General features: G+C 48.6%; 1 protein-coding gene across 1 annotated transcript in view; it reads left to right on the top strand.

Annotated features, from left to right (window-relative positions):
• The window catches only part of OTOF (otoferlin), a 110,465-nt gene that overhangs the window by 63,333 nt on the left and 20,923 nt on the right, over positions 1–26,209 (top strand). Inside the window, exons 12-34 of the mRNA XM_064510193.1 lie at positions 3,604–3,677; positions 4,933–5,059; positions 5,365–5,419; positions 7,170–7,301; positions 7,783–7,845; positions 8,744–8,828; positions 10,233–10,392; positions 11,528–11,714; positions 12,073–12,259; positions 12,953–13,176; positions 13,628–13,736; positions 14,227–14,410; positions 17,605–17,725; positions 18,388–18,488; positions 18,954–19,044; positions 19,914–20,030; positions 20,734–20,886; positions 21,369–21,558; positions 21,924–22,048; positions 23,149–23,283; positions 23,770–23,931; positions 24,590–24,709; positions 25,784–25,945. Coding sequence (XP_064366263.1) covers positions 3,604–3,677; positions 4,933–5,059; positions 5,365–5,419; positions 7,170–7,301; positions 7,783–7,845; positions 8,744–8,828; positions 10,233–10,392; positions 11,528–11,714; positions 12,073–12,259; positions 12,953–13,176; positions 13,628–13,736; positions 14,227–14,410; positions 17,605–17,725; positions 18,388–18,488; positions 18,954–19,044; positions 19,914–20,030; positions 20,734–20,886; positions 21,369–21,558; positions 21,924–22,048; positions 23,149–23,283; positions 23,770–23,931; positions 24,590–24,709; positions 25,784–25,945 — 3,064 coding nt within the window. The remainder of the gene's footprint in view (positions 1–3,603; positions 3,678–4,932; positions 5,060–5,364; positions 5,420–7,169; positions 7,302–7,782; positions 7,846–8,743; positions 8,829–10,232; positions 10,393–11,527; positions 11,715–12,072; positions 12,260–12,952; positions 13,177–13,627; positions 13,737–14,226; positions 14,411–17,604; positions 17,726–18,387; positions 18,489–18,953; positions 19,045–19,913; positions 20,031–20,733; positions 20,887–21,368; positions 21,559–21,923; positions 22,049–23,148; positions 23,284–23,769; positions 23,932–24,589; positions 24,710–25,783; positions 25,946–26,209) is intronic.

The following is a 26,209-nucleotide window of genomic DNA, read 5'->3' as shown; positions in this document are numbered from 1 at the left end:
TGGGATGGGTTTCTGTGCAAGCACCTTGAACCAGGACCCAGTATACCCTCAGTGTCTTTGCAAGGAGCTTGCTATTTTGGGTCCTGGTAGGGGACCAGCACTACTGGTGTCTTCCCTGCCGAGTCCTCCTGGCACCATCACCCGTACCAGTTGCTCTTGTGCTTTGTTTTATTTCCCAAAGAAACTCAGTGATTCTTGGCACAGCTACAGTGTTTTTTAACCATCTGCAGGCAAATCTCCTTCATGCCACTCCTGGGTTTAGCAGGATTTTTTTTCCCCTCCCTTTTTAAGAAATAAACTGAGAAGAAGGGAATGTAATCACCCCCGGAGGTGCAGTGTCTCACCAAGCAGCTGTTTGTCCGCTGGATTTCCTCCAGCTGCTGTAAGGAGACTCGGTGGTGGAGAATGGTCTCAGAGCAGAATTTCACAGCCTGAGCTGTGAACAGCTTTTTTTCGTAAAAAGGAGTTTCCAAGTGGCTTAACAGTGCTACTTCCTCCATAGCACCTCAAGGCAGATGTTCCTTGGCAGCGTTACAGATGCAGAAATCTACTCATTGTCTTTACTTTCTGTCCATTGAGAAACTGCCCTTTCGTAGATCTTGTTGGTAAAGTGAATTAATCACAGCTTCCAGAGACTCCCCTGAGGCCTGAGCATTGCTTTGGTCCCAATTGAATCTCAGCTATGAAAAGTTCCTGTACCTTATATTGGTCTTTCTGCCCCAATTGAATTTCCCCCTCCCTTGATGAATACATTACCCTGCTACTCCCCTGAATTTTCTTCTCATTTGCTCTGGCTGTGTTAGCAGCCTGCAAACTTCCAGCTGTTATTTAAGAGAACAAATACATCAGGCTGGCTGCAAAGCCAGAACGTCTTCATTTTTGTGAAAACATGGCCAGGCTTCATCGTTTGGTCCCAATCAGCTGTGAACAAAGCTGAGACTTAGGGGAATCCTGAAGTTTCAGAGCTGGCACATGGGCAATGCAGCTCAATCCTGGCTATACCCAGACCAGGTCCTGGGCACTGGCCCCCCCAGCTTGTTAACCGAGCTGGAAGGGAGGTCCTCTTTGCTTTTAACCTGGCCTGAGAATATGTCCAGCAAATCTGATGGGTTTTGCAAAGGGCATCAATTTCAGCTAATGGAAATTTTTCACCTTCAAAATTCCCTGTCAGCTTTATCACCTGTGGCTTTTGGGACAGTTGCAAACTATTTCTTTTGAGTAACTCTCCAGCTCTTTACTCTTTACTAATGGAGTGGGGATATGCCATGGTCTGACTTATGTTTCTTGCTGATTTCAGTTTTGTAGATATTGTGGAGGCTTTTTCCTAGTGAGGTTTTCAGCTGAATCTTCAAGCTAAAAATCCACATTGCACTTAGACAACATAACTTTCACCAATGTAACTCAGAAGTTCTCATCTTGTTGCATCAGCAACAGGGAGTTACATACATGGAGTTTCAGTCTCCCTGAAATATTTGGAAGTTTGTTATTGTCTTTAACAATCTCCGCCTGTTTATTAGATCTGCATTTGAGAGCAATCCAGTTTGCAATGCAGAAATCGTATCATTCACTGAATGCTGTGTTTTGTACTGCACTGCATGCGGGCTAGAAGATTTCTCTGTGAAGCTGGTAGTGTAACAGAACAAGCCAGAGACTAGATCTTAACTCATCTAAATTGTCCCAGTTATGAGGCTGTGATGACTTAAGAAAATACCCCAGGATATATCCATCTGAATATCAATTTGAACATCTGCTTGTTTCTTGGCTGGACTAGACAAAGTTTAAATGAAGCATTAGTATCAGGTGAATTCTGAGTTCCAGAAGCCAAAGCATTTATGTCAGACACCTGAAATATTTCTGTCAAAATGGGAAACATAAAAAATACCATATAACAATGAGTCTAGGCTTTCAATGCACTTGTGATTTCATGGGCTAAATTCTGAGCTGGAATTATGGTCCTAGCTCCACTGAAGCATTTGGAGATAAGACAAGTTATACTTCTTAAACTTGGCTTAAGGTGGTAAGTATTTTTCAGGAAGTGAATAGCAAGCAATTAGCAAACCATTATCTTATCAGCCAATTAGCTCAAACTGTTCTGAGTGAATCAGCCACAGCCCAGAGAAGTGATGGAGGAACTAAGCACAGGTCCCATGCAGGCAAGACGATGGATGATGTTTGTGACCTCTGCCTGGAGATACCCCAATCCTCTTGACCTGGTACTGGTGAGAACTGCATTGAAAGAGGAAAAATCATTTTGCTGTAATGGACAGTTTGGGAAACTTTAAGATCTCCATAGATTTGTTGCTGATCTAGTCAAAGAGGTTACTGGTTTTTTGATGGGAAGGTGGGAGGGGAATGTGGTTAGAATTTTTAATTTTTAATAAAAATACTATTTTAGATAACTGCCTTGGGGAGCAATCACATGAGCAGGTCAAGACAGAATGACAAGGCTGTGAGCAGCAGGGGAAAGCAGAGACAGACCTGGAGGTCTGGGGCAGCAGAAGGTCCAACAGTTCGCTGGTGGATAAGACTGTGCTCCAGCCCTGTATGTTATCACAGCTTTGGAGTATTCTCCAAGGAAAAAAAAAGGGACTCAAGACTCAAAGGCAGTGCATTTAGCTGAGATATTGACTCTGCCTTCAGGCATGTTAGCCCTTGTTTGCAGTAGTTTCTGCTTTCAGCTGCTTTCAGCTGATATTTCTACTCTTGCTTTGAGCTGGAAAAGCAGAGGGAAACCTCACGAAGTTCAACAAAAGCAAGTGCAGAGTCCTGCAGCTGGGGAGGAATAACCCCATGCATCGGTACGGGCTGGGGGCTGACCTGCTGGAAAGCAGCTCTGTGAAGAAGGACCTGGGGGTCCTGGTGGACAACAAGTTGACCATGAGCCACCAATGTGCCCTTGTGGCCAAGAAGGTCAATGGTATCCTGGGTTGTGTTAGGAAGAGCATTGCCAGCAGGTCGAAGGGGGTAATCCTCCCCCTCTGCTCAACACAAGTGAGGCCACATCTGGAGTACTGTGTCCAGCTGTGGGCTCCTCAATACAAGACAGACATGGAGCTACTGGAGCAAGAGCAGAAAAGGGCCACTAAGATGATGAAGGGACTGGAGCATCTCTCCTATGAGGAAAGGCTGAGAGAGCTGGGACTGTTTAGCCTGGAGAAAAGAAGACTGAGGGGGGATCTTATCAACGTGAATAAGTATCTGAAGGGAGGGTGTAAAGAGGATAGGGCCAGACTCTTTTCAGTGGTGCCCAGCGGTAGGATGAAAGGCAACGGGCACAGACTGGAACATGGGAAATTCTGTTTGAACATGAGGAAAAACTTCTTCACTGTGAGGGTGATGGAGCACTGGACCAGGTTGTCCAGAGAGGTTGTGGAGCGTCCATCCTTGGAGATACTCAAAAGCCTCCTGGACACAATCCTGGGGAATGTGCTGTAGGTGACCCCAGTTGAGCAGGGGGTTTGGACTGGATGATTTCCAGAGGTCCCTTCCAACCTCAACTATTCCGTGATTCTGTGAAGCCTCCTGTTCTCACCCCTGCATTGCCGACAGCAACGCTAAAAATGCAGGATTCAATGAATGATTCTTTCCCACATCTTCTTCCAGAGCCGGGAAAGGAGTTTTTTCAGCCATGAAGCTTGGCAAGACACGTCCGCCAAAGGATGATCATCGGAAGCAAGGTAGGTGCCGGGAGGAGGTTTCTCCCTGATCCAGTACTGCTTTTCCAGGAAAGCCCCTGGTCCATGGGGATGAGACCCCATAAGTGGCTCACATCAACACTGTCAGTAACTCAAGGACTAGACAGGGAGCATTTGGTGCACAGGATGAGAGCTGGAGAGAGAGTCTACATGGGGGAAACGGGAAGCAGGGATAGATGGAGAGTCTCCCACTGAAGGCTTTGCCAGATATCACCCACCTTGTGAGATCATGGTGAAACCTGGAAGTCAGGTGGGCAGCTTCTGCCTTATTTTAAGGATAACTTGCAAATGTAGCAGCAAAAAGCATTATGAAGTCCTTTCACCTCTTCTCTGTGGTGCATGGAGACCAGCAGCACAGTAAGATGTAGGGCTCCGTTGCTGCAGCGTTGTCTGTCCCAAGGGCTCTATACCTGCAGCAGTGCTGAAATGTGACACTTTCTGGGAATGCAGATGGTTAGCGATCAGAAAGTTGTTGTTGTTTCCATTCGGATCAAATTATTATGTTTCAGTGACAAAGAAATTGGGGAATGTCTTTGTGTGGAGGAAGGCAACATGTTCCGTTAGATATTCTTCCTGGGCAAATCTTCATTGTTTTTCAGCCAGCTTTTAAGACAGGAAAGGAGGAATTTGGCCTGAGACACCAGTGTAAGTAGAGACACCAGACTGTAGAGGCAGAATACTGAAACCTTGGTAATCTCCCTGCTCTCCCCAGTGCCAGGGCATTCATCTTGTGCTTAAGACTTGACATAAGGCAAACCTGTTTCCCAAAAGTGATGTCTGTGCTCAGCCACATCTCTCTGTGCCCCATGGGACCTGGGTTCTTCTTGGAAAATGACTCCTTTCTCCTGTTCTTGCAGACTCCTCTACCTTGAAGCTGGACAGCTGGTGGGCTTTGCAACCACCATCCTGGCAGTTAGAGCTGCAGCACATGTCCAAATGCTCTTTTATTCTGGAAATCTGCATTGCTCATTTGTCAGAGTTCAGTTTTCCAGAGCTTATTGCCTTCATAAAACTGTGTGCTGGCATGCTGCACAGGTGGAATAATGTGTCACACTATGCAGACTTCTTTTTTAATCCATTTTAAACCAGGTTGTCTGTGACCTGACCTGGTGACCACTGTTCTCTGTATTATCAAGTGAGGTTGATAGGATGTATTGGTTACCTTTCTCCGAGTCTTTAATTATTCACAGAGTGGAAACAGTAAGTGACATTCTTTTGTCTGTGTGCCTTTATGCAGATGAACCTGCTGTTTTGGAAGCAGAAGACCTGGACCGAAGAGCCATGAGACTAGGAGGTGGACTGGACCCAGACACAATCTCCTTGGCTTCCGTCACGGCCGTAACTACCAATGTCTCCAACAAGAGGTGAGGGCCAGATGTGAGCTTGTGCAAGCCAGGAGATGCCAAGCTCACAGACGTGTCTGCACCCCAGAGCCATGCGTTCCCTGAGCTGGCATATGTTGGAAATCACATTGCCCCGTGCAACCATTTTCAGAAACACTTGAACAAAGAGCACTGATGTTCAGGGGTGTTTCACAGCCCCTGGAGTTTATATTCCTCAGATTCAAAGACAGCAGGTGCTGTGAGGAGGAACCCTGGGAAATGCTCTGTCACGGTTTGCAGCAAGTTCATCTGTTGTTTGACTGAAGGTTTCTTCTGCCCCTTTGAAGGTCCAAGCCTGATATCAAAATGGAGCCGAGTGCTGGGAGGCCGATGGATTATCAGGTAGGAGATGGTGTTGTGCTCCCGACCTCAGCTCAGAGGGTTCAGAGCCCAGACAGGGACCATGTCACAGGGAGCATTTACGAGGAGGAAGAGCATTTACAAGGAGTCATTAACGGCGTTTGCTGTCCATTGCAACAAGCCCAGAAAGCCCAGATTAACCTGGGGTTGAAGCAGGCTATCTCCAACACAGTTCTCTTAATTTCCAAGTGCTTTCAGTACACGTTTTAGCATTCAAGACTGATGCAGCCTGGCTGGCAGTACTCGCTGGATTTCCTTTGGTGGGTTGGTGCCCAGCTGCTGTTACCTTGTTCAAGGGTGCTTTGTTCCTGTCATTTTAATCTAGAGTTAGATGAACTACGCATTTAGTTTCCCAGGGTTCATATGATACATGTTGCTCCCTTTTTCTTTTACTGCTTGGTGCCAAGGTGGTTCATAAATTGGCTCCTCTTCTCATTTTCACCAAGTCATGCTGATTCAGCAGCCATTTAATTTTATGTCCTTGCGTGTCAGCATGATGGCACATTTCTAGGGATATCTGTGAACAATGCAAATAATGATTTTTATTAGAGATTTATTGTGGACCATTTGCAGCATCTACTCTTGACTCCCGTGAGAGACCAAACGACATCAGAAGATGCAGTAGAGCAGTATGTGGAAGAGGTTTAATTATACACATAAAAAGTCTGACACAAGTTGTGAGGATGACAGGGAGTGAGTATACCTGGTTCAGGAATAGTATAACCAGAATGTAAAGAGGAGGGGGAAGGTGCAAGATAAATTACAAGCAAGAAATGGAAAGAACAAAAGGTCCAATTAATTGGCCAGTGCAAACAGGAGGATCTCAAGGCTGATCTTCATAAGATATGGCTAATTTCTGAAGTATAACAGAATTTGCAGAGTGGCTGGTTCATGGACAGGGTGCTTGCTTGGCAGACCTTCACATCTCTGCTTTCCTTTAACAATTGGCTTTTGTGGAACACTTAAAAATTTGAGGAAATGACTTTATCTTGCAGGCCCTATCACTGGGAAACCTCAAGAAAATGCCTTGGTCTCTTGTAGCAGTGGGGATGGAAAGATGGGACAGAGCGAACTGTTAATGAAGGATGCTAATGAAGTGATTTAGAGGACCCGGTATGAGTAGGGGCAGGTATAGAGAGGCGGTCTTGGAGGAGAGAGGTTTGCCTCCTCAAAAGGCATCTAGAGCTGTTCACTGTTTGCTGCACTTTAAATGAGGAACAAAACTGGGCTGGGTTCATTAAGCCAGTGCAGCTTTGGGTGAAGGATAGGAAGTTGGGTTTGCAGCTCAGCTCCTCTGCAGCAAGTCTGTTTGTGCAGCGATAAATGCCAGGCAGTCTTGTCCTCTTCCTTAGAGGGCTCTGCTGCCTTTTATCAGCCTCCTTTTATGAGCAGTTTAACCTTTGTTTTTTTTGTCAGAAGCAAGTTAAGCCAGTTAGGACATCAGCAGCAGAGCCTCTGCTCCCACAGCTTAGCTAAATCAGTTCGACTTTGCTCTTTACGTGCTCTCAGAGCAGAAGCCCCGTCTGAACGGACGGGGATGCTCCGATGCTCCTGCCTCCCACGCCATGCTGCAGCTCGCTCAGGCTTGCAAGAGCAGCCCTGTCCCTTTTGTGTGATGAGGAGACACCACCCAGCTGCCACCCCACTGCTGAAAGCAGCTGCTAGAGGAGAACCAGGTGGAGACACAGGTTAGGGCAGCCAAGGTGGAGGTCCATGAGTCTCTCTTCCCCAGGTCAGCATCACAATCATCGAGGCACGGCAGCTGGTTGGGCTTAACATGGACCCCGTGGTGTGTGTGGAGGTTGGGGATGAAAAGAAATACACGTCCATGAAGGAATCGACTAATTGCCCTTACTACAATGAGGTGAGCTGGGTCTTTTCTGAGGAGCTGCTCCAGGCTGACTGCTCCTCAGGGCCTACATTGCCGTTAGTCAAATAAATGTAATTTGTTGTCATTTGAGTTTTTTATTCTGCTTTAATCTATTTTTATTCTAGCACCTTTTGCTAGAGTGAGATGAAATCTCAGACCATGCAGCCAGAGAGATGAAGCCTTTGCCCTCTTGTATTTTATGAAAGGATAAAAAAAAATACACTCACTTGATCAGGGTCAAATTAAATGAGCCTGTGCCCACTTTCTCAGTTTTTCCAAGAAGTTAATGCTTTCTTTCAGTTTCTCAGCCCACTGATGCTGTCAGTTGTTGCACTGACGTGGGTCCCTCTCCAGCTGTGACGTGAGCTGCAGACATGTCTCTGTTGGTGGGGTGTGGACCATAATATTATCTTTGAACCCAAAAGACATGCTCTTTCTCTTTCACATGCTCTCACACATGCTCTTTCTCTTTCAGTACTTTGTCTTCGATTTCCACGTTCCCCCAGACGTCATGTTCGATAAGATCATCAAGCTGTCTGTAAGTGAGCACGGCTGTGTTGTCCTTTTCACTGGGCTTTGGTGGAAACCAGCACGTCTTTCTTACATGTTGGGATGGTTTTAAGAGCCTTGATGTGAGACCCCTGACAGCAGCTGAGGTGCTCAGTCCCCCTCTCTCAGCCTTCACGTCCTACAAGCCTTGTCTCCTTTGCAGACCCCCCAATCCCTCTCTCTGTCACCATCCTTATTGCTGCAGCCGCACAGCTCCACTCATGTTCCCTCTCTTCTTCTGTGGCTGATCTCTGGTATTTCAGAGCTAGGCAAAACTAAACCTGTCTCAGGATGTATTTAGGCTTGGGGAGAAGCAATGCCTTCCTGAGCCTGCCAGTGGTTTCCCTGAAGCATGAGACTGGCTATAGCTATTGAGGAAATTCAGAATTGCAAATAATGAGAGCAAAGCAGACACTCCAGCTCTCCCCAGAGCTGCAAAGACTAGGAAGGAGATTCATAGATTCACAGACCAAAGCAGACTAATTAGGAGTATCCACATCTATCCCATGCACAGTCTGGCTGTGTAATTTCTCCCAGGAAGGGAATTAAAGCATAGAGTTCAAGCGTCTTTGAGACACTTCTTCAGGAAAATATCCCAGTGTTTGTTGCCATAGCGGCTGGAAGACTGCATCTTGTTTCAAAGATGAATTTTTTTTTACTTTTTTATTTTTATTGAATGCAAGTATACATTTGCTTGCAAGACTGCTAGACAAGAGCTGCCAACGCCACTGTGCCTCATAATGTGATGATATCTCCTCCACAAACCAAGCAAAATGCATCAAATCCTTCCGTGTTTGACACTAAACTCTTCTAGGAACAGCCCTACCCCTCCCAGCATTGCTGGGCACAGGAAAAACTCTGGCTTGTTTTTCTCCCTCAATTTCCAGGTGATCCACTCAAAAAATCTCTTGCGCAGTGGGACTTTGGTAGGCTCCTTCAAGATGGATGTTGGAACTGTTTACACCCAGCCTGGTATGTAACGATGATTTGCAACTGGTCATGTATGTCCACCTGCACCATCAAATAAGTGTCTTTGCAAGGTAGCCAGGCGGTCACTAGTTTCCTTGGGTGACACTTAGTTAATTTTAGCATCCTAGACGTAAGCATGTCATCTAGGCTCCTTCTGCAGTCAGAAAAGAGCCCTCAGCACTTCCAAAAGGTGGAATATCCCACCCAGGAATAAGGCATAATGCACACAGGCAGAATTGTCCTTGGGATTTGCCAGTCTCTCTCCACCGACCTCCTGAAGAAGCTTAGACAACTTAGGCAAGATATTGACCTTTCAGCTAGCTGAAGGCCATGGGCTGCATCTTGCCCTCTGTGGCTGGCATTTAAACCAGGACAGGAAGGTGCCCAGTGTGCAAATGAAGAGAGGTTAATTAGAGTTGCTGTGAGAATGTCGTGTTGCTCACTGACGATAAAGCCTGCCTTGACTTAGCATAGATGGGCCCAACGAGTGCTAATAAAATCCGTTGTGCTGTCGTGGGCTTTGTTTATAGCACATCCATTTCAGAGAAGCCTGTTTTATAGAACCATAAAAGAAATGTGAAAGCGTTCGGTACCCTTGGTGTGTGCAGCAAGAGCTGGCGCGGTTGGGATTAGTTTAGAGAATTGTATAAAAGAGGTCCAGAAGTGTCCCTGGAGAGGTCATTCAGTCCATACCCTTGCTCCCGGGAAGGATCAGCCCTACTCCCTGACAGGCTCTCCAGTGCACTTCTGCCTGAAAAGCTCAGTCACTGAATCACTTAATAATACTGGACCTGTCTGGTAGACTGATGAAGCAAACACATATCCAAAAGACTAAGAAATGCCCGTTCTGTACAGAGCAGCATTGCCCCTTGGAGGGCCCAGGGCTTGCAGCATGCCAGAGTAAGGAACACCTGAAACTTCCCTCTAGAAAAGATACCTCCAAAATCACTGGGATTTTATCTTTGCTTATGCATCAGGCCTTTTGCAGCACTCTGCCCTTATGAAGAGTCCTGAGACCTAAGGTGCAAATGAAGCCTCCAGAGTTTGTTTCACAGGTGCTCATCAAATGATGCTGGAAGGGGTCTTAGGAGAGCATCTAGTCTGGTCCACTCCACAGAAGGATCAAATCTTTCTCACACATCCAAGAGGCACGCTAGGCCTTAAAAATGTCTGATGGTAGAAACTCTACCCCTCTACAGACAGTTCATCTCATTGCTTCTCTGTCTTCAACATGAGGCAGATTTTTCCCAATGGATATTTCAGGGGGTTCTGGCTGGAATTCCTCACACCTGAAGCTGTCTCTTATACGTGCATGCAGGCTTCTCCACTCAAGCAGACAGATGTTTCCAGTCCTCACAGTAATTCCTGTAACTCTGATAAATGGCTGTCTCATTCCATGGCTTTCAGAGCACCAGTTCTATCACAAATGGGCCATCCTTTCTGATCCTGAGGATCTCACCGCTGGGCTGAAAGGCTACCTGAAGTGTGACGTTGCTGTGGTAGGGAAAGGGGACAACATCAAGACACCACACAAAGCCAATGAGACGGATGAGGATGATATTGAGGGGTAAGGTTTTACAGAGCCAGCTTCATATAGCCTTACTTGGGAATGAGCTATGGGCTTTTCAGGTCTCTCTATTTTGGATTATTCAATGAGGACAGCATCCCTTCCAGATTAGGCTGATAGCCCCTCTAATACCCATACTTACCTTGTGCAGTGAAATCAGAAGTGCCAAATAGGTTGCTTCTCAGAGAGAGAATAGTTGATAGATTACTGGTGCAAATCCTGGTCACATCAATACAGACCAGTCATTTATATCAGTTCAGACCATCTGCTGCTGGTTGTTCACTTCTCCATACTGGCACCAGCCTGATGTAAAACAAGATGATGTCTGCACTGCTTAACTAATGGTCCTGTTGGCCCTTGGATGGGAGCCACCGAAGAGAGAGTGAAGGGAAGATGGGATATGATGGATGGGGGTCTCATCACCCACTGCCAGGACAGAGGGGAGAAGCTTGTGTAAGTGTTTCCCAGGCGGCATGAGTGGGCAGAGCTCTTCAACTCCCCAGAGCATCTAAAAGGCCATGCAAAAAAAGTCAAGAGAGTTTCAAACTCAGTTCCAGCTCTGAATGTTTCAAGCTAATTAAATATCTCCAGGTGCAGTCAGACTTTCAAGTCCATCTCTCAGCCTCTGCCCAAGTAGTTAGAAACTAAGCTCATCACACTAGTATCAAAATGCTAGTGCAACCTTCCTGACTTGCTGGAGACCAAGGGGCTTGAGGCAGCATCTGTACTACTTTGGACGGTTGTTCCATGCTGATATTATCCCACTTTATCATGGACAACTCTAGCAATTTCTCTCGGACTTTTGTTCACAGCATCCTCCATAGCTCCCAGGGAAGAGATAAGAAAAAAAACCTGGCAAGAGAAGCCAAGATGGAACTCAAATCCCCCCCCCCCCCCAACATAACCACCCCAGCTCCACTTATGCCTTGGTTTAAAAAAAATAAAATAAAATAAAAAGCCCTTCTAATATCCCATGCATCTGGCCTGCTTTAGATGCCTAGAATAGGCTGAGATTAGTCTTCCCCTAGGCTCTACTGCCCCAAAAGTGGGGCAGCTTCACCCTCTTCTGCAGGCCTCTCCTGACAAACCTGCCAGGCCCAGCAGTTGTCTCCAGCCCTATTTGTTGATGTTGCAGGAACCTCCTTCTTCCAGATGGAGTTCCTCCAGAGCGGCAATGGGCTCGTTTCTACATCAAGATCTACCGCGCTGAAGGGCTGCCCCGCATGAACACCAGCATCATGGCCAATGTGAAGAAGGCTCTCATTGGGGAAAACAAGGACTTGGTGGACCCCTATGTGCAGGTGTTCTTTGCAGGGCAGAAGGTGAGTGAGGTGCTTGCTGTATCGCTGTGACATGGTAACGTGAGCAGGACCAACCATTATGCAGGTCTGGGACCATGTGGCCGAAGATGATCTCAGCTGTCCTGGCATGCAGATGCTGAACTGCCTGACAAAGCTGCCTTGTTTGCCATGTACCACTTTCCCTTCTCTTGTCCAGACTGTGAGGGACTTGCAGCAGTCTCCAGTCAAGGAAAGGAGCTTATTATTTGGGAAAGGCGAGTCACAAGCAGAGCACGTTTCAAGGGTCATTAGCAAGGGAGGAGTTCAGGTCTGAAAGCAGGTGGGTGGCTTGTGAGCTCAGACCCTTGTGAAACATCTGCTTCCTCCTCCCACTTGGCAGGGGAAGACGTCTGTGCAGAAGAGCAGCTACGAGCCTCTCTGGAATGAGCAAATAGTCTTCACAGAAATGTTCCCCCCACTGTGCAAGAGGATAAAGATCCAGATCCGGGACTCGGACAAAGTCAATGATGTGGCCATTGGGACCCATTTCATTGATTTACGGAAGATCTCTAATGAAGGAGACAAAGGTAAAGCTTATGTGGGGGTTGACTGAGACACCTTCTTCATGATAGAGAGACATCCCTCTGGCAGAGAATTAGCAAAATAGTCCAGGATCCTTCTCCACCCTTGGAGAAGCTGCTCCTTGGTGCCCGGTGGGAGAGACCTCTATTCACTGCAGTGGTTTTCTGAGATCACTGGGCACCAGTTCACTGAAAACCAAGCCCCATGACATGCCTTCAGTCAGACACTTGAAAGAAAAGACACCCAAGAACAACTGGCCCTTCCTAAAAATTCATGGCCATGGATGGATGAATATCTGGCAGGCTCCCACGTTCACACACACACGCACACAAGCACATCAGCACACATGTGGGCAGGACCGATATAAAACCAAAGAGAGCCCTAGGAAAGTGGCTAATGAGGGTTTCTCCTCTCTTGTGGCTCACATTGGGTGGTTTGCCCAATGGGATGCTTATCTCTGTCTTGGGCCTGGTGCACTGCACAATCCCCTTCACTGCTGTCACCACAAAACCATCTCCAGGTGTGGTTGCAAGCATGTGTTTTCTCTGTGCATGCAAACTCACACGCATGATCAAGCCTGTGCTACCATACCCACACCAAGAAAGTGATGTCATTCCATGAGCCAGCTTGAGCCCTGAGACAAAGACGTGCCCTCCTTGCACATCCCCTTCACTACACGTGTGTCTGGTCTGCTGCAGGCTTCCTGCCTACTTTTGGCCCCGCGTGGGTGAACATGTATGGCTCGACTCGGAACTACACCCTGATGGATGAGCACCAGGATCTGAACGAGGGTCTGGGTGAAGGCGTCTCCTTCCGGGCCAGGCTTTTGATGAGCCTTGCTGTGGAGATCTTGGACACCAGCAACCCGGAGATCAACAGCTCCACTGAGGTGCAAGTTGAGCAGGCCACCTCAGTTGCCGACGTGAGTCTTCCCTGACCCTTCGGTTGCCAGTGACAAATCTTGGGTGTTGCTATTAGCTTGCTCAGTCCTCTTGGTAATTACACCTGGTCTCACAGACCGAGAATTTCATTTAGTGCTGCACTAAATGTGCTGGATCCCCCAGCACAGTAGGAAATCTTGCAAAGATTTTTCAGATTTTTATGGTCATTCAAAAAAAAAAAAAATGCAGTGAGCCTGGACACCCAGTTCAGACAGACACCTACCTCTTAGATGGCTCAAGCTGAGGGAGAGAAAACACTCACAGTCTCCCTGAAAACCCAGACAGTGGCATCTCCCCTCCATAGAGCCCGTGTGGGTGCTCAAGGTGCCAAATGTGGCCTTCTGGGACTCCCTGCCCAGTGGCTTGTTCTCCTAAGGGTTCGTCTGGCTGACCTTAACCTTCCATCCTAACTCCCTGGGTTTTCTCCTGCAGAATTGTACTGGGAAAATGGAGGAATTCTTCCTCTTTGGAGCCTTCCTGGAAGCTACCATGATTGACAGGAAGATTGGTGACAAACCCATCAACTTCGAGGTCACAATAGGTTGGTTGTTTTCTGGGGATGTTGGTTTTGAAACATGCCTAACAGAGAATGCAGGATCTAAGGCCAATAGCAGCATTTCTACCCCCTCTTTCTATGCTAAAACTTGATAGAGCATCCAGACCTCTCAGTTTAGGAAGAAAGTGATGGCTACTTTATTGGCACAAGCCATGTGTGTCCCTAGATCAACCCTTTGCTGTGTGTCAGCAGTGGATCTGCTCCATCTCTCAGCTGAGAGAACCTGGCTTTGTGCCTCCTGAGGTTAACCACCAAAGGAAGGATATATATTCCTAATGGCTTCGAAGGGGGGCATGAGTAGGGGGCAGATTTCTGTCATTAGTTTGCAATTCCTGGTCAGGGTTTCAGAAAGTTGAACTTCACTGTCCCCCATGGTTCCTGCAGAGAAGGTTGCTCCTCAACCTGAATTAAAGCCAGGTGATTGAGTCCATTTAACCCCAATGTGAGTTACAGCCCTGTGACTTTTTTTTCTGAGGTAACTATGGGAACCAAATCGATGGCATGACCAAACCTACCTTGCGGAGGAAGAAAGAGGGAGGGGATGGGGATGAAGAAGAGTCTGAGCTGCTCCAGAACTCAAGTGAGGAAGATGGTGATGAGGATGGAGAGCTGATCTCCATTTCCTCATCTCAACCCATGAAACCCCTGGTCACAGACAGGTAAGTGTGCCCACCAAAGGGCCACATTGCTGAACATTGCAAGAGGAAAGTGAGATAAGGGACATGGCAGCATTGTAATGAGGTAGGAGAGGTCTCTCTCGCCAGCAGCTGGGATACAGATGGGTGGCATGCTCCCTTGTCTTGCAGGAGACGGAATTAGCATCTGGTTTCTGAAACATCTGTAGGATGATGGGAAACAAATTAGGGTTTAGAAACAGGCCCTTCTGTGAGCAGCAGACCCAAAAGCTCCTGGGAAGAAATACAACTCTTAATTCATTGTCCGAAGGTGTTTCCATGTTTGCCAGGTATCTGAGCTCCCACCAGAGTCAGCAGAGATGAAGTCAATGCAGTCCCTAGAGCCTGGAGAGTCATTCAGTCAACCAGACCTAGGAGCAGCAGCGGGCACTAGATCTCTGTGCCCTGTGATGGGAGCTTAGATAACTGCTTGTAGAGACCCGCAGTCCGACAGCTGAACACCCACCTCCATTTCCTGCAGTCCTAAGCACTCTTGTAGATGCTCTGATGTCTAATAAAGGTTGAATTCACCTCTCAGCCTACCCCACAGAGGGCCGCTCTCATCTACCTAGCCAGTTATGTGCACAGCACTCATAGCTATCCACACCTTCAACACTCCACCCGTATGGAAAATTAGGGGGAAAATTAACCAGCAGATTCCAAAATCACTGGTTGGCATTAAAAAAGCAAATTCACTTCTGTAAATACAAGTTTCATACATTTAGAAAATCAACCTAAAAAAAAGAAAAGATCCCTCCCTAGGACCCCTTGATGACACAGCAAATGTGTGAATGCACAAACCCACTTCTGCATGTCAGGGAGGAAAGGAGAGGTCTGGGCTTTGCATCTTTGATTTTTCTATCTGCCTGACATATAGAAACATCACAGAGACCATTTGGAGACTGGCAAAGTCTGCCTAGAAGTAAGGCATAGATTTCTGTAATGAAGGTATTTTGTGCTGGAATAAGGTGCATTTTGCTTCGCTTGGGATCTTAAAAGCCAGACAAGGTCACAAACAATGGGGAGGATGCAGAAACTGCTGGAGGAAGTTCATGACGATGGGTTAAGCAGCAATTTGGGCTAAAAGTCTTAAAATCTTTTCAGTGTTTCTATTTGTAGCATCTCTCTTTTGGTCAGTCTGTCTATCTCCATTCTCTCTAACTATTGGCATGTCTCATTCTCATGAGTCAGAGAACCAGGATATGGGAAACTGGGTCCTATTCCTGGGACTGCCAAAACTGCTGGTTTTCACTGGACAAATCACTTCTGTACTTTCTGCCTCAGTTTCTCCATCTATAGAATTGAGACAATTCTTTGTGATGTGCAGGTGGAAATTATCCTAAAATACAGACGATCCAGACAGTTACAAATGTGAATCTAATTGATGCTTTCTACCCCAAGCAGCTGGAGCTTCGGAAGGCTTTTCAGAAAGCCCAGAAACAAACAGGATCAGGGAGCGTGTCTTGGTGTGTCTAGGCTGGGTTTCATCCATGGCCAAAATTTGAACACAAAGGATTTGTACTCAGGAAAGCTAATCAGATTTAACCTAATGAGATCCACTTAAAGTGGATTATTTTAACTACCATACCAGCAGATAGATGTTCCTAATCAAAATTAACTGACTGACTTAATTCAACTGGGAAATGAAGCAAACTAAATTGAAACAAGGCTATTTGCATTCTAGATAAAACTGTCTACCTGGGGTTCCTGCACTTGTTCACCAACCCATTGGAAAGGTGAATGCAAAAGGGAGATGAAACGCAATAATGAAGAGCATATTCCCCTGGGCTCTGCTTTTCATACTCCCTTACAAGAGTACAGGGTGTTTCACACACAACTGTGGGGCTTTGCTGACATCTTCTGGCTAGAAATAATCCAAATGGCTTCGCAAGATGAACTGAAGCTGTTTTTTTACCTAAGGGTGATCCCACGTGCAACAGGATCTGCACTAGCTTTATCCAGGGTGAATCCTGGCTCGCAGCAGACTCTCAGACTGCCTTGGGCAGACCAGAAATGTGAACCTGTTCTCCAGGGCATGCCTGGTGATCCAGCCTCTTCCTCCCTTTATCTGTGCCATGACTATTATTTCTCCATGCCACCTCCATCCCACAGATGAATGGAAATCTGACAGTGCTGCAAACGGCAGAGACCCCTGCCTATTATAAAGGCCAGGGAGTCTAAAAGAAATTCAGAATAGGGTGTTAGTGCTTTGGTTTCACTTGTGCTCATCCATGGTCTCTGGCCACGTGTGCTTTGGTTTCACTTGTGCTCATCCATGGTCTCTGGCCACGTGTGCTATCGTACTGGAGCACCTGTCCAATGCACGCAGCCCCCAACCAACCCTGGGCAGATGCAGGGGTTAACACAGGCAGGGAATCCCTGGGGCAGTTTGGATGGGCCTTGGCTGGGAGAGGAGAGTTTCCCGCAGCCATGGCTGCCCCAGCTGCGGTCTCGGGCAGGGACAGGTCTGGTACCAGGAATCATAGGATGGTTGGGGTTGGAAGGGACCTCTGGAGATCATCTAGTCCAACCCCCCTGCTCAACCAGGGTCACCTGGAGCACGTTGCCCAGGACCGTGTCCAGGAGGCTTTTGAATATCTCCAAGGATGGACACTCCACAACCTCTCTGGGCAACCTGGTCCAGTGCTCAGTCATCCCCACAGTAAAGAAGTTTTTCCCCATGTTCAGACAGAACTTCCCATGTTTCAGTTTGTGCCCATTGCCTCTCAGCCTGTCACTGGGCACCACTGAAAAAAGTATCTTTACACTGTCCCTTCAGATACTTATATGCACTGATAAGATCCCCCCTCAGTCTTCTCTTCTCCAGGCTGACAGCTCTGTCAGCCTTTCCTCATATGAAAGATGCTCCAGTCCCTCAATCATCTTAGTAACCCTCCGCTGTACTTGCTCCAGTAGCTCCATGTCTCTCCTGTACTGAGGAGCCCAGCGCTGGACACAGGACTCCAGATGCAGAAGGGTGCGAGGAGAGATGATGTCTCTGTCCTTGAGTGTGCAATTCATATAAGCTGCTTCCAGCCCCCTTTCTTCCTGGCCTGTGCTCATATATATCCATCTCCCCATCACAGCACTCTCTGACATGCCAGGAGAGGTGGGGGACAGTGGCCATTCCCGTCTGGGAGTGATCCTACCACAGAGCATCCTTCTGCCTCCCGTTGCAGGAACTACTTCCACCTGCCGTACTTTGAGAAGAAGCCCTGCATCTACATCAAGAGCTGGTGGCAAGACCAGCGCCGGAGACTGTATAATGCCAACATCATGGACAAGATTGCGGACAAGCTGGTCAGTACGTGGTCAGGGCATGGGACAGGCCACACGGCACATCCAGGTTCCATGCACATTTCTGCAGCTTGTCACAAAGCAGGGACAAACCATTCCAGGGAGCCTTTAGCAAACTCATGCCAGAAGGGATAAAGCTTCCCAAAAGTAAACACTGCACAGATTGAATCACCAAACCCCGGGAGTTTAATGAATTTTGGTGTGGGTCAGACCCAGAGGTCCCTGCAGAAGGGAGAAGGACGGTGGGGAAGCTTTGCCTCCGTGGACTCCCAGAGTAAACCACCTTTGTGGCAGAGCCTCTTTTGTAGTCTTAACTAATTCCTGAGGAGCCTTTGTGATGGCTCCGAGTGAAGAGGGCCACAACGCGCTTCCTAGCAAGAGCTCTGCAAAGGGAAAGCCTGAGAGATCCAGCAGAGATGGGCTGACCCTGGCTAGCTAGTCTCTCAGGGAGGTGGTGAAATTCACACCAATTGGAGCCAGCTTCCCCCAGCCAAACATGTGCCAGACCCGGCTCTGTGGCAGGAAAGCCTAGGGAAGAAGCATATGCTTCCTTTTGGCAGTGCCAGGGCTGGTCTCCATGGGGCAGCCGTGGTACTAAACCTCACCCTGCTGTGGGGCTCTGCCCCATTGCAGCCCTTCACTGCTTCCCCCCATCACTATTCCAGGAGGAAGGCCTCAATGATGTGCAGGAGATGATCAAGACGGAGAAGCCGCACCCGGAGCGCCGGCTCCGAGGGGTCCTGGAGGAACTGAGCAGTGGCTGCTTGTGAGTAAAAGCCTAGCAAAGACTGCACACCAAAGACCTGTGCTCTCGGCTGGGTAATGGGCAAGGTTGTGGGACTGAGAGCAAAAGCTCACCTTGCCTTATGCCCTGAGATGATGGGCAAGCATTTTCTTGCCTTAGCACGTTGGCTGCCTTGCGGCTTGGAGCATGGGAAAGGTGGTACTCACATCTGCTTTCCAAAAACCCTCAACCAGTGATGAAAGCCACAAGGACTCAGTCTTGTGGCCTCCACAGACTGGTACCTGAGTGGTACCTACTCCTCATGCATGACTTTCAGCACTGGGTGTAAATAGGCCACTTGGCCGTGGTTGCAGTGCTCACTGAAGGAACAAGGGCACTTCCCTCCAGCAAGGTGCCCTACTGCTAGCAGAGATCCAGCCTGCCAAGGCTGCTTGCAGAGAGCCAGCAGGTTCTTGTGGGATTCGTGCTGATGACCTTTTCCATCAGGCACTTCGTGACCTTGGCTGACAAGGACCAGCACCACTCTTCCCGCACGAAGCTGGATCGAGAAAGGCTCAAGTCCTGCATGAGGGAGCTGGTAAGTGTGATTCAGCTGGGGAGGAAAGGGAGGAAGATTCAGGAATGGGGCTGGACCCTGTCAATGCAGTGGGGAACCTTGGTCCTTAGGGGTGCTGATTTCCAGGCTCTGCGGATTGATGGTTTCAGGTTTATTTCTAAAGAGGGGAACCCAAGAGCACTTTCTGTCTTGCACAGGTCCCAGCTGACACTTGGGTCCACACCACTACCTCCCCTCCATCACACTCTGCTTTGCATTGGAAAGAAATCCAGGGGTGCAGACAAGGAGCTAATTTATTGTCAAGGAGTTCAGGAGATTGGGAAGCAGGAATTTAGGGGACCCTGCAGAGCACAGCTGCTCCAGGGGTAGATACGGCCTAGATATTTGGAGCTGGTAGCCCAGCTCCTTGAAAAGGAGAGGCACAAAGATCAAGTGGCTTATCCAGCTGGCACGGCCAAGAAACAGCAGCTTCATTAGCCAGCTGCATAGAACACAGTGATGAATTTAACATGTGAAAGCCTCTGCATCCCCTGCTCTGAACTGCCAGATGCTGATTTACAGTGGAGTCAGAGAAAGGGGAGAGACTATCCTTAGCACAAGGCTTGAAGCCACCCCAAGATGCCGTAAGCACAACTGGCACCTCCTTGTCCTGTGGCATGTTCTGCTGGGCCAGAAACCTCTGAGCTGTCCAAGGGCCCTTCCTGCATCCTGCCAAGGTTAACAAATGGGTGCCAGAAGTACTATTACCTGGATGCACATGGTGGGACTAAGGCATTTGTCTCCCCACCACCTCTTCCCAAAGACAGTGAGACCTGTCTGCTGCTTTTCCCTTCTCTATGCTCCATTCTGCTCTCGTTCACAATGCGTCCTGGGCTCCTTTTTAATCACAGGAGAACATGGGGCAGCAAGCCACGACTCTGCGGTCGCAGGTGAAGAAGAACACCATGAAAGACAAGCTGAAGCTGGTGCAAAACTTCCTGCAGAAACTCCGGTTTTTGGCTGATGAGGTGAGTCGCCCTCCACATGGAGAGTGCCTGCTAGCTGGGTCAGCTCGTGGACACAGCTCCTGGGATGGACACAGTACCTAGGATGGATAGAGGCCTCTTCACAAGTCCTGCAGGTTTTTCCCAAAGCTCTCCAAAGAGCTACTTACTTTAACAATTCTCTACCTGGCAAAGATCAGAGATGGCTGCAGGCTGCTCACTTTAACACTGTGTGGACGTTTGCCACCTTCTGATGGCTGATCCCCTGGGGAACTGCATGGCCTTGCTATGGCTCAAGGCAGGCAAAGCCATCCTTTCGCTCAACTGCAAGAGGACCCGGTTCTGTTACTATCTGGGAAGGGCTCTTTAACTTATATTAATGCTGACCCATTATAATGGTAGTATATGGGCAAACCTTGAAGGCATGGGGCAGTTTATAGACTGACTATGCAAAGCTGCCAGCTGGCCAAAAATATCCTGGTGGCCTACTTCAGGCCAGAGTCCTGCCTTGAGCCCTGGACCAGGCTGGGAAACTCCCTCCCCCACAAGCCAGGTCCCATCCAAACTGCTCCAGGGATGCCCTGTCCAGGGCTAACCCTGGCCTCACTTGGGGATGGAGTGGAGCTGGGCATTTTGGCTTGTGCTGACAGTGTACCAGGATGGACAGCCATGCCTCAGTGTCAGAAAGGGCTGAGATGCTGACAGGCCTCTTCCTTGGTGTTCGCAGCCCCAGCACACCATTCCCGACATCTTCATCTGGATGATGAGCAACAACAAACGCATTGCCTACGCCCGCATCCCTTCCAAGGACATCCTCTACTCCATTGTGGATGAGGAGATGGGCAAGGACTGCTCCAAAGTGAAGACCGTCTTCCTCAAGGTGCCTGCCCATCTTCCCTGGGGGAGCTGAAACAAGAGGAGGGAGGTGGAGCAGAGGCAGGATGGGAGGATGGGGCATGGAAATGGGAAAGCTGGGTGCCAGATTTTGCTGGTGATTGAATACTAGGAAAAACAGACCTGTACTCCACCTGTATTTGTGGAAGTTTGTTGCTAGAAAGTGTGAACCATTGGTCTTACCACTCTGATAGGTGATAAATGTCTGGAAGGAGAGAGATGTCTTACCCATTCTGCTAGGAAAGGAGATACTGGCTTAAAAAGAGGAAGCCATCAGGCTGGGAAGAATATGATGCCTGAGATAGAGTAGTGAACATGATCCAAAATGATGAGGGGTAGATCCCTGGGTTTAAGGAGCAGTGGTACAAGCTGAGGCACCAGAACGAGGTGGGTGCTGCAAGAGGTGATCTGTCCGATCTGTAAGGCCTCTCCTATCTCCCTGTAAACTCTCTTGTCCCTTGTGCCCAGCTACCCGGGAAGAGGGGCTTTGGACCTGCAGGCTGGACAGTTCAAGCCAAGATGGAGATTTACTTGTGGCTGGGCCTCAACAAGCAGCGCAAAGACTTCCTGAGTGGCCTGCCCTGTGGCTTTGAGGAGAAGAAGACAGCCAGAGGCCAAAACCTGCCGTCCTTTCCACCTATCAGCCTCCTTTACACCAGTAAGAGGGCAGGATGTGGAGAAGGCAGGAGGGAGCCTGGTTCCACACGACTAGGGCCAAGGGCTTCCAGGAACTAAGGGGGAAATACTTCCAGGTGTCCCAATCTGAGGTCTCACGCTGCTCCCGTGGGGAACTGGGGTGGGGGAAATGTGCACCCTTCTCCTTACCCCCTTCACAGCTGTCATTCTGCACATCATGAGCAGGACTCTGAGGAAGTCCATATCCATTCAGGGTCCATGCTTTGAGCCAATTTCCTTCATACATGCTGGCCCTGAGCAAAAGTGTGCCTCTGAAACCTTATTCTCCTTTGCTGAGCTCCAGGGATGCATACCAAGCTGTCTCACTTCCCCCTCTCTCTGTCACAGAGAAGCAGGTGTTTCAGCTGCGAGCCCACATGTACCAGGCTAGGAGTTTGTTTGCTGCTGACAGTAGTGGCCTTTCGGATCCCTTTGCCCGAGTCTTCTTCATCACCCAGAGCCAATGCACCGAGGTAAACACTGTTTCCTGACCTGGAGGACTGGGCAGTCTCCGGGATTGAATGTGATCCTTGTCCCATCAGCTGCCCATCTTGCACCCTGCCATGGGGCTGGGTCTCCTGACTACTGGTGAATCGCGGTCCTGGGGTGGGAAAGCAGCCATAGCACTGGGGTTTGACTGTCTCAAGCAATCTTGTGCTCAAAGGATCCCTGCCAGAAGCCTCTTCTCCAGCTGCAGGCAAGGCCAGCAGCCCTTTCACCACATGTCCCCATGCACAAGCACACAACCACCCCATGTCTGTGTGGCTCAGATTTCACCTATCTGGTGAGGAGACACTGGTCCATGCTGGAAACAGAAGGTGTTTCTGTGCCTTCCCTTCCTGTGCTGCTCCTTTGCAGGGTACTGTTTTGCCCTGATTTTACAAAAGGAAGGAGATGCTCAAGCAGAGAAAATCAGAATATCAGAGCCAGGGATGAGCTCTGGGAGATGCAAGCATCTTGGGTCAAGATCTGCAAAGCAAATTAGACCTTTAACTCCCCTTCATTTGGGTCAGGCTTCGGATCCTATTGTGGATCTGTCCCATCTCTTGCCCCATGAGCCATCAACTCTACATTCTGTTTATCACCAGGTGCCTTCACACACTGATCCAATAAATATCTGCAAACCAATGCACTGCTTGGCAATGGCACTGATACTCAGTCGACTGCAGACTGCCACAGTGTGCACATCTGCATCAGAGCTGCCTAAATTCTGTTAATAATCAGTGGAGATAAAAGGATCCTTAATGGGCAAAATACATTTAATCTATTTTAGTCATATGCCTTAGGAAGAGACAAATTGCACCATAAGGAGATTGCTTTCTCTCCACTACCTATAAAGGAATCCTGGGGTGACTACCGTGAAGCAGTGGAGCCTTTATGTTGTGGACATGTAATGTGACACAGGATAAATCCCCTCATATTTTCAAAGTAACTTCCATCCTGCTCTCAGCACTGCAAATGTCCTGGTGCAGGAAAACTGAGATCAATGTCCTGTCTGCTCCCCTTGCTCAGACCCTTAGGCCCTGGCTGGTAATCCTAGCTGGAGTGGTAAATCCTGCTTCCGTTCTTCCAGGTTCTCAATGAAACCCTTTGCCCAACCTGGGACCAGCTGCTGGTCTTTGACAACCTGGAGCTATATGGAGAAGCTCATGAGATGCGAGACGACCCTCCCATAATTGTCATTGAAATCTATGACCAGGACACAGTGGTAAGATGAATCTCAGCAGAGGAAAGCATTTCTGATTCAGGTGCTGAGATCAGACCTGTGGAAGATATTTCCTCCATGTTTCCCAGAGCAAAAAAGAAACTAGGAGCCTCTGCTGCCCATTAATCTCTTGGGCTCAGCTTATTGGTATCTTATGTTTGGACAGTGAAGCAGGAGTTCATGTGAGGCTGGAGGCAAGGAGATATTACTCTAGTCTCTCCCTCTAGAACAGTGCTCCGTCCTGGCCTCCTTGCTGCCCCAGCCCTAGACCACCTCCTTCACCTTACTTTAAGATGTTGGTGCATTAGGAAGGGCCTTGCGGATGGAAAACCACCAGTAAAAGGTGGCACTGAGCTTTGGTTGCACATGTCCAGCAGGCTGGTCCTGTTCTGACCTTTCTGGGGAGTGCTGTAGTCCTTTTTTTTTGGTCTCTCAAGTCAGACAAGAAGCCCCATGCAACAAACCCAAGTGCTCGCTTTGTCTTTGCAGGGCAAAGCTGACTTCATGGGCCGCACCTTTGCCAAACCCGTGGTGAAGATGTCAGATGAACAGTACTGCCCTCCACGCTTCCCTCCGCAGCTGGAGTACTACCAGATCTACCGGGGCAACTCCACTGCAGGCGACCTGCTGGCTGCCTTTGAGCTACTCCAGGTACCAGCTGGACAAAGCCATCCCAGACCAGGGGAGGGAATAGATGGGGAGAGGGTGTGAGGGAGAGCTGCGTTTAATCCATGCTTATATTTCTTAGGTGCTGCAAAGAGTGGTTAGTTCACACATCCTATAAAAGCTAGGAGGGTTTACCGCAGCTGCTAGCAGCTCAGTGTGAGGGCAGCTCCTGCAGAATTATACTGGTCAAGGTGGTGTGCAGTGAGTTCCAGCTTGTTTCTGGACAGGGAACCCTACTAAAGCATTGCACCAGTGCAAACTCTCTACAACATCACTGGGATATGGAAGATACCAAAGGGAGTCTTGGGCCTCTCAGAGACGTCAATGAGAAGGTCTCAGATAAAAAGGGTATGAGTTCATACCAGCATCCCAAGAGCTTGGCAAAACTTTTGCTTTGTAGTCTCTAGGGGTAGCAGAACTAAGCCCTCCCTCTTTTCTGCCTCCTTTCCCATATACTGAAACTCTCTTGTTCTTATAGATCTTATGGTCCATAGAGGAAGATCATATATCCCATGTGTCTTTGGCAAGGAGCTCAGGGTGGGACTAATCTCCCTCTGTAGGTGCCCATCTCTTTCCATTGACCAGGCAGACCAGGAGATGTCTGGATTTGAGCAGATCCTAATCCATGATGCATCTCTTCCAGATTGGAGCTGGGGGTAAGTCAGACCTGCCGCCTATCGATGGACCCACTGACTTTGACCGGGGTCCCATCCTGCCAGTGCCATTGGGGATTCGTCCGGTGCTGAGTAAATACAGAGTGGAGGTAATTGCATTGGCAGGAGAGGGGTTCATCTTGGGGCACCAGACTTTAATGCTCAGCCATCAACCAGATGGTTACACAGCAAAAAGTACTATGCTGTCATGGCCTCAGACAGATCACACTATGAGGGCTACATCTGTTGTGCAAGGATGATGTAAGGCAGAAGACTCCGTCAGTGGATGTTTGAAGGCCAGGAGGGATCTCTGTGGTTCTGATGACAAGTTATACATCTGCAGCCAGACGTTTGCATTGCAAAGACCTGTCTCTACTGCCTGCACAGGGAGCTAGGCTGCAGTAGCCCTAAAAAAAAGCTGCCTGCTCTCTTAACCTTGGGCACCATAGCAAGTTTTGGGCCTGCAGTAGAGGGCACTTGGGCTGAAATTCAGTGGAGTGCACATTAGAGGTATAAATCTACACCTGAAGCAATCACCCTGATTCTCCCTTAGTATCAGTGGGGGAAAGAAAAGATCAGTTTAGGTCAAATGAGCTTCATACTATCAATCTCAGACATCAAAGATGGGATGCCTGTCGCTTATCTGTAGGCGTCTACCAGCATGACACATCCACCAGGGCTCCCCACCCTGAGCTGTCTTGGTAGACTGTGGTGATGTGGGCAATAAAGACAGTGACGTTTGGTGTGTGACTCAGCAGGCTGTTGTAGGTATCTCTGCTACGCTGAGATGCTGCTGACTAGATCCCCGATGACTCTAAAGGGATCAAGAGCCACTGCAGATGGGCTAAACTGGTCTGGTCCTGTTCTGTGGAGTCTCAGGGCTGAAAAGGTCTAGGAGAGGAGTGTCGAGGGCATCAGAAAGGAGATCTTAGGCTGTTGCAGATCAGTCATGGTGTGGATTGCATGGGGTGTCAGCGAGAGACCATATTGCACCCCTGGGCTGCATGAAGAAAGAAAAAAAGCTTCAGGGCTCCATCGCTCCCTGGGTGATTGTGTGTGCAGGGAGGGGTCCTTGCTCCCAGGGGATGAGAAAAACCAACTTCTTTGGCTCCAATAAAGAGGTATGGCATCAGCTGGGAGCAGTTCTTCTCACATTCATGCCTTTCCTCCTGCTGCTGCCATAGATCTTGTTCTGGGGACTCAGGGACCTGAAGAGAGTGAACCTGGCTCAGGTGGACCGGCCCCGCGTGGACATTGAGTGTGCTGGAAAGGGTGTCCAGTCAGCCCTAATCCAGAACTACAAGAAAAACCCCAACTTCAGCACTTTGGTCAAGTGGTTTGAAGTGGTGAGTGTTCCCTCTTTCCTCTGAGCCCTTGGCCAAAATCCAGGCTTTCCTGGAGCCCAAATTGTGACTGTTGGCCCCTTGCTTCAGTTCCCCCACAATAACGAAGGAAGTGAGCTCCAGCCCAGCTGCTGATTGCCTTTCCCTGATGGCTCCCAGGCCCAGCTCTACTGGAGTTATACGAAACCTCTTCCTCCACCACAATCCCTGTTTTAGTCCCTACTGGCATTTTCAACCACCAAAATAGACATCCTTCAGTCTACATCC

This window comes from Dromaius novaehollandiae, chromosome 3, assembly GCF_036370855.1.
Source record: "Dromaius novaehollandiae isolate bDroNov1 chromosome 3, bDroNov1.hap1, whole genome shotgun sequence".
NCBI lineage: Eukaryota > Metazoa > Chordata > Aves > Casuariiformes > Dromaiidae > Dromaius > Dromaius novaehollandiae.
The sequence above is the reverse complement of the archived record's forward strand: the minus strand, read 5'-3'. Positions and strand labels throughout refer to the sequence as shown.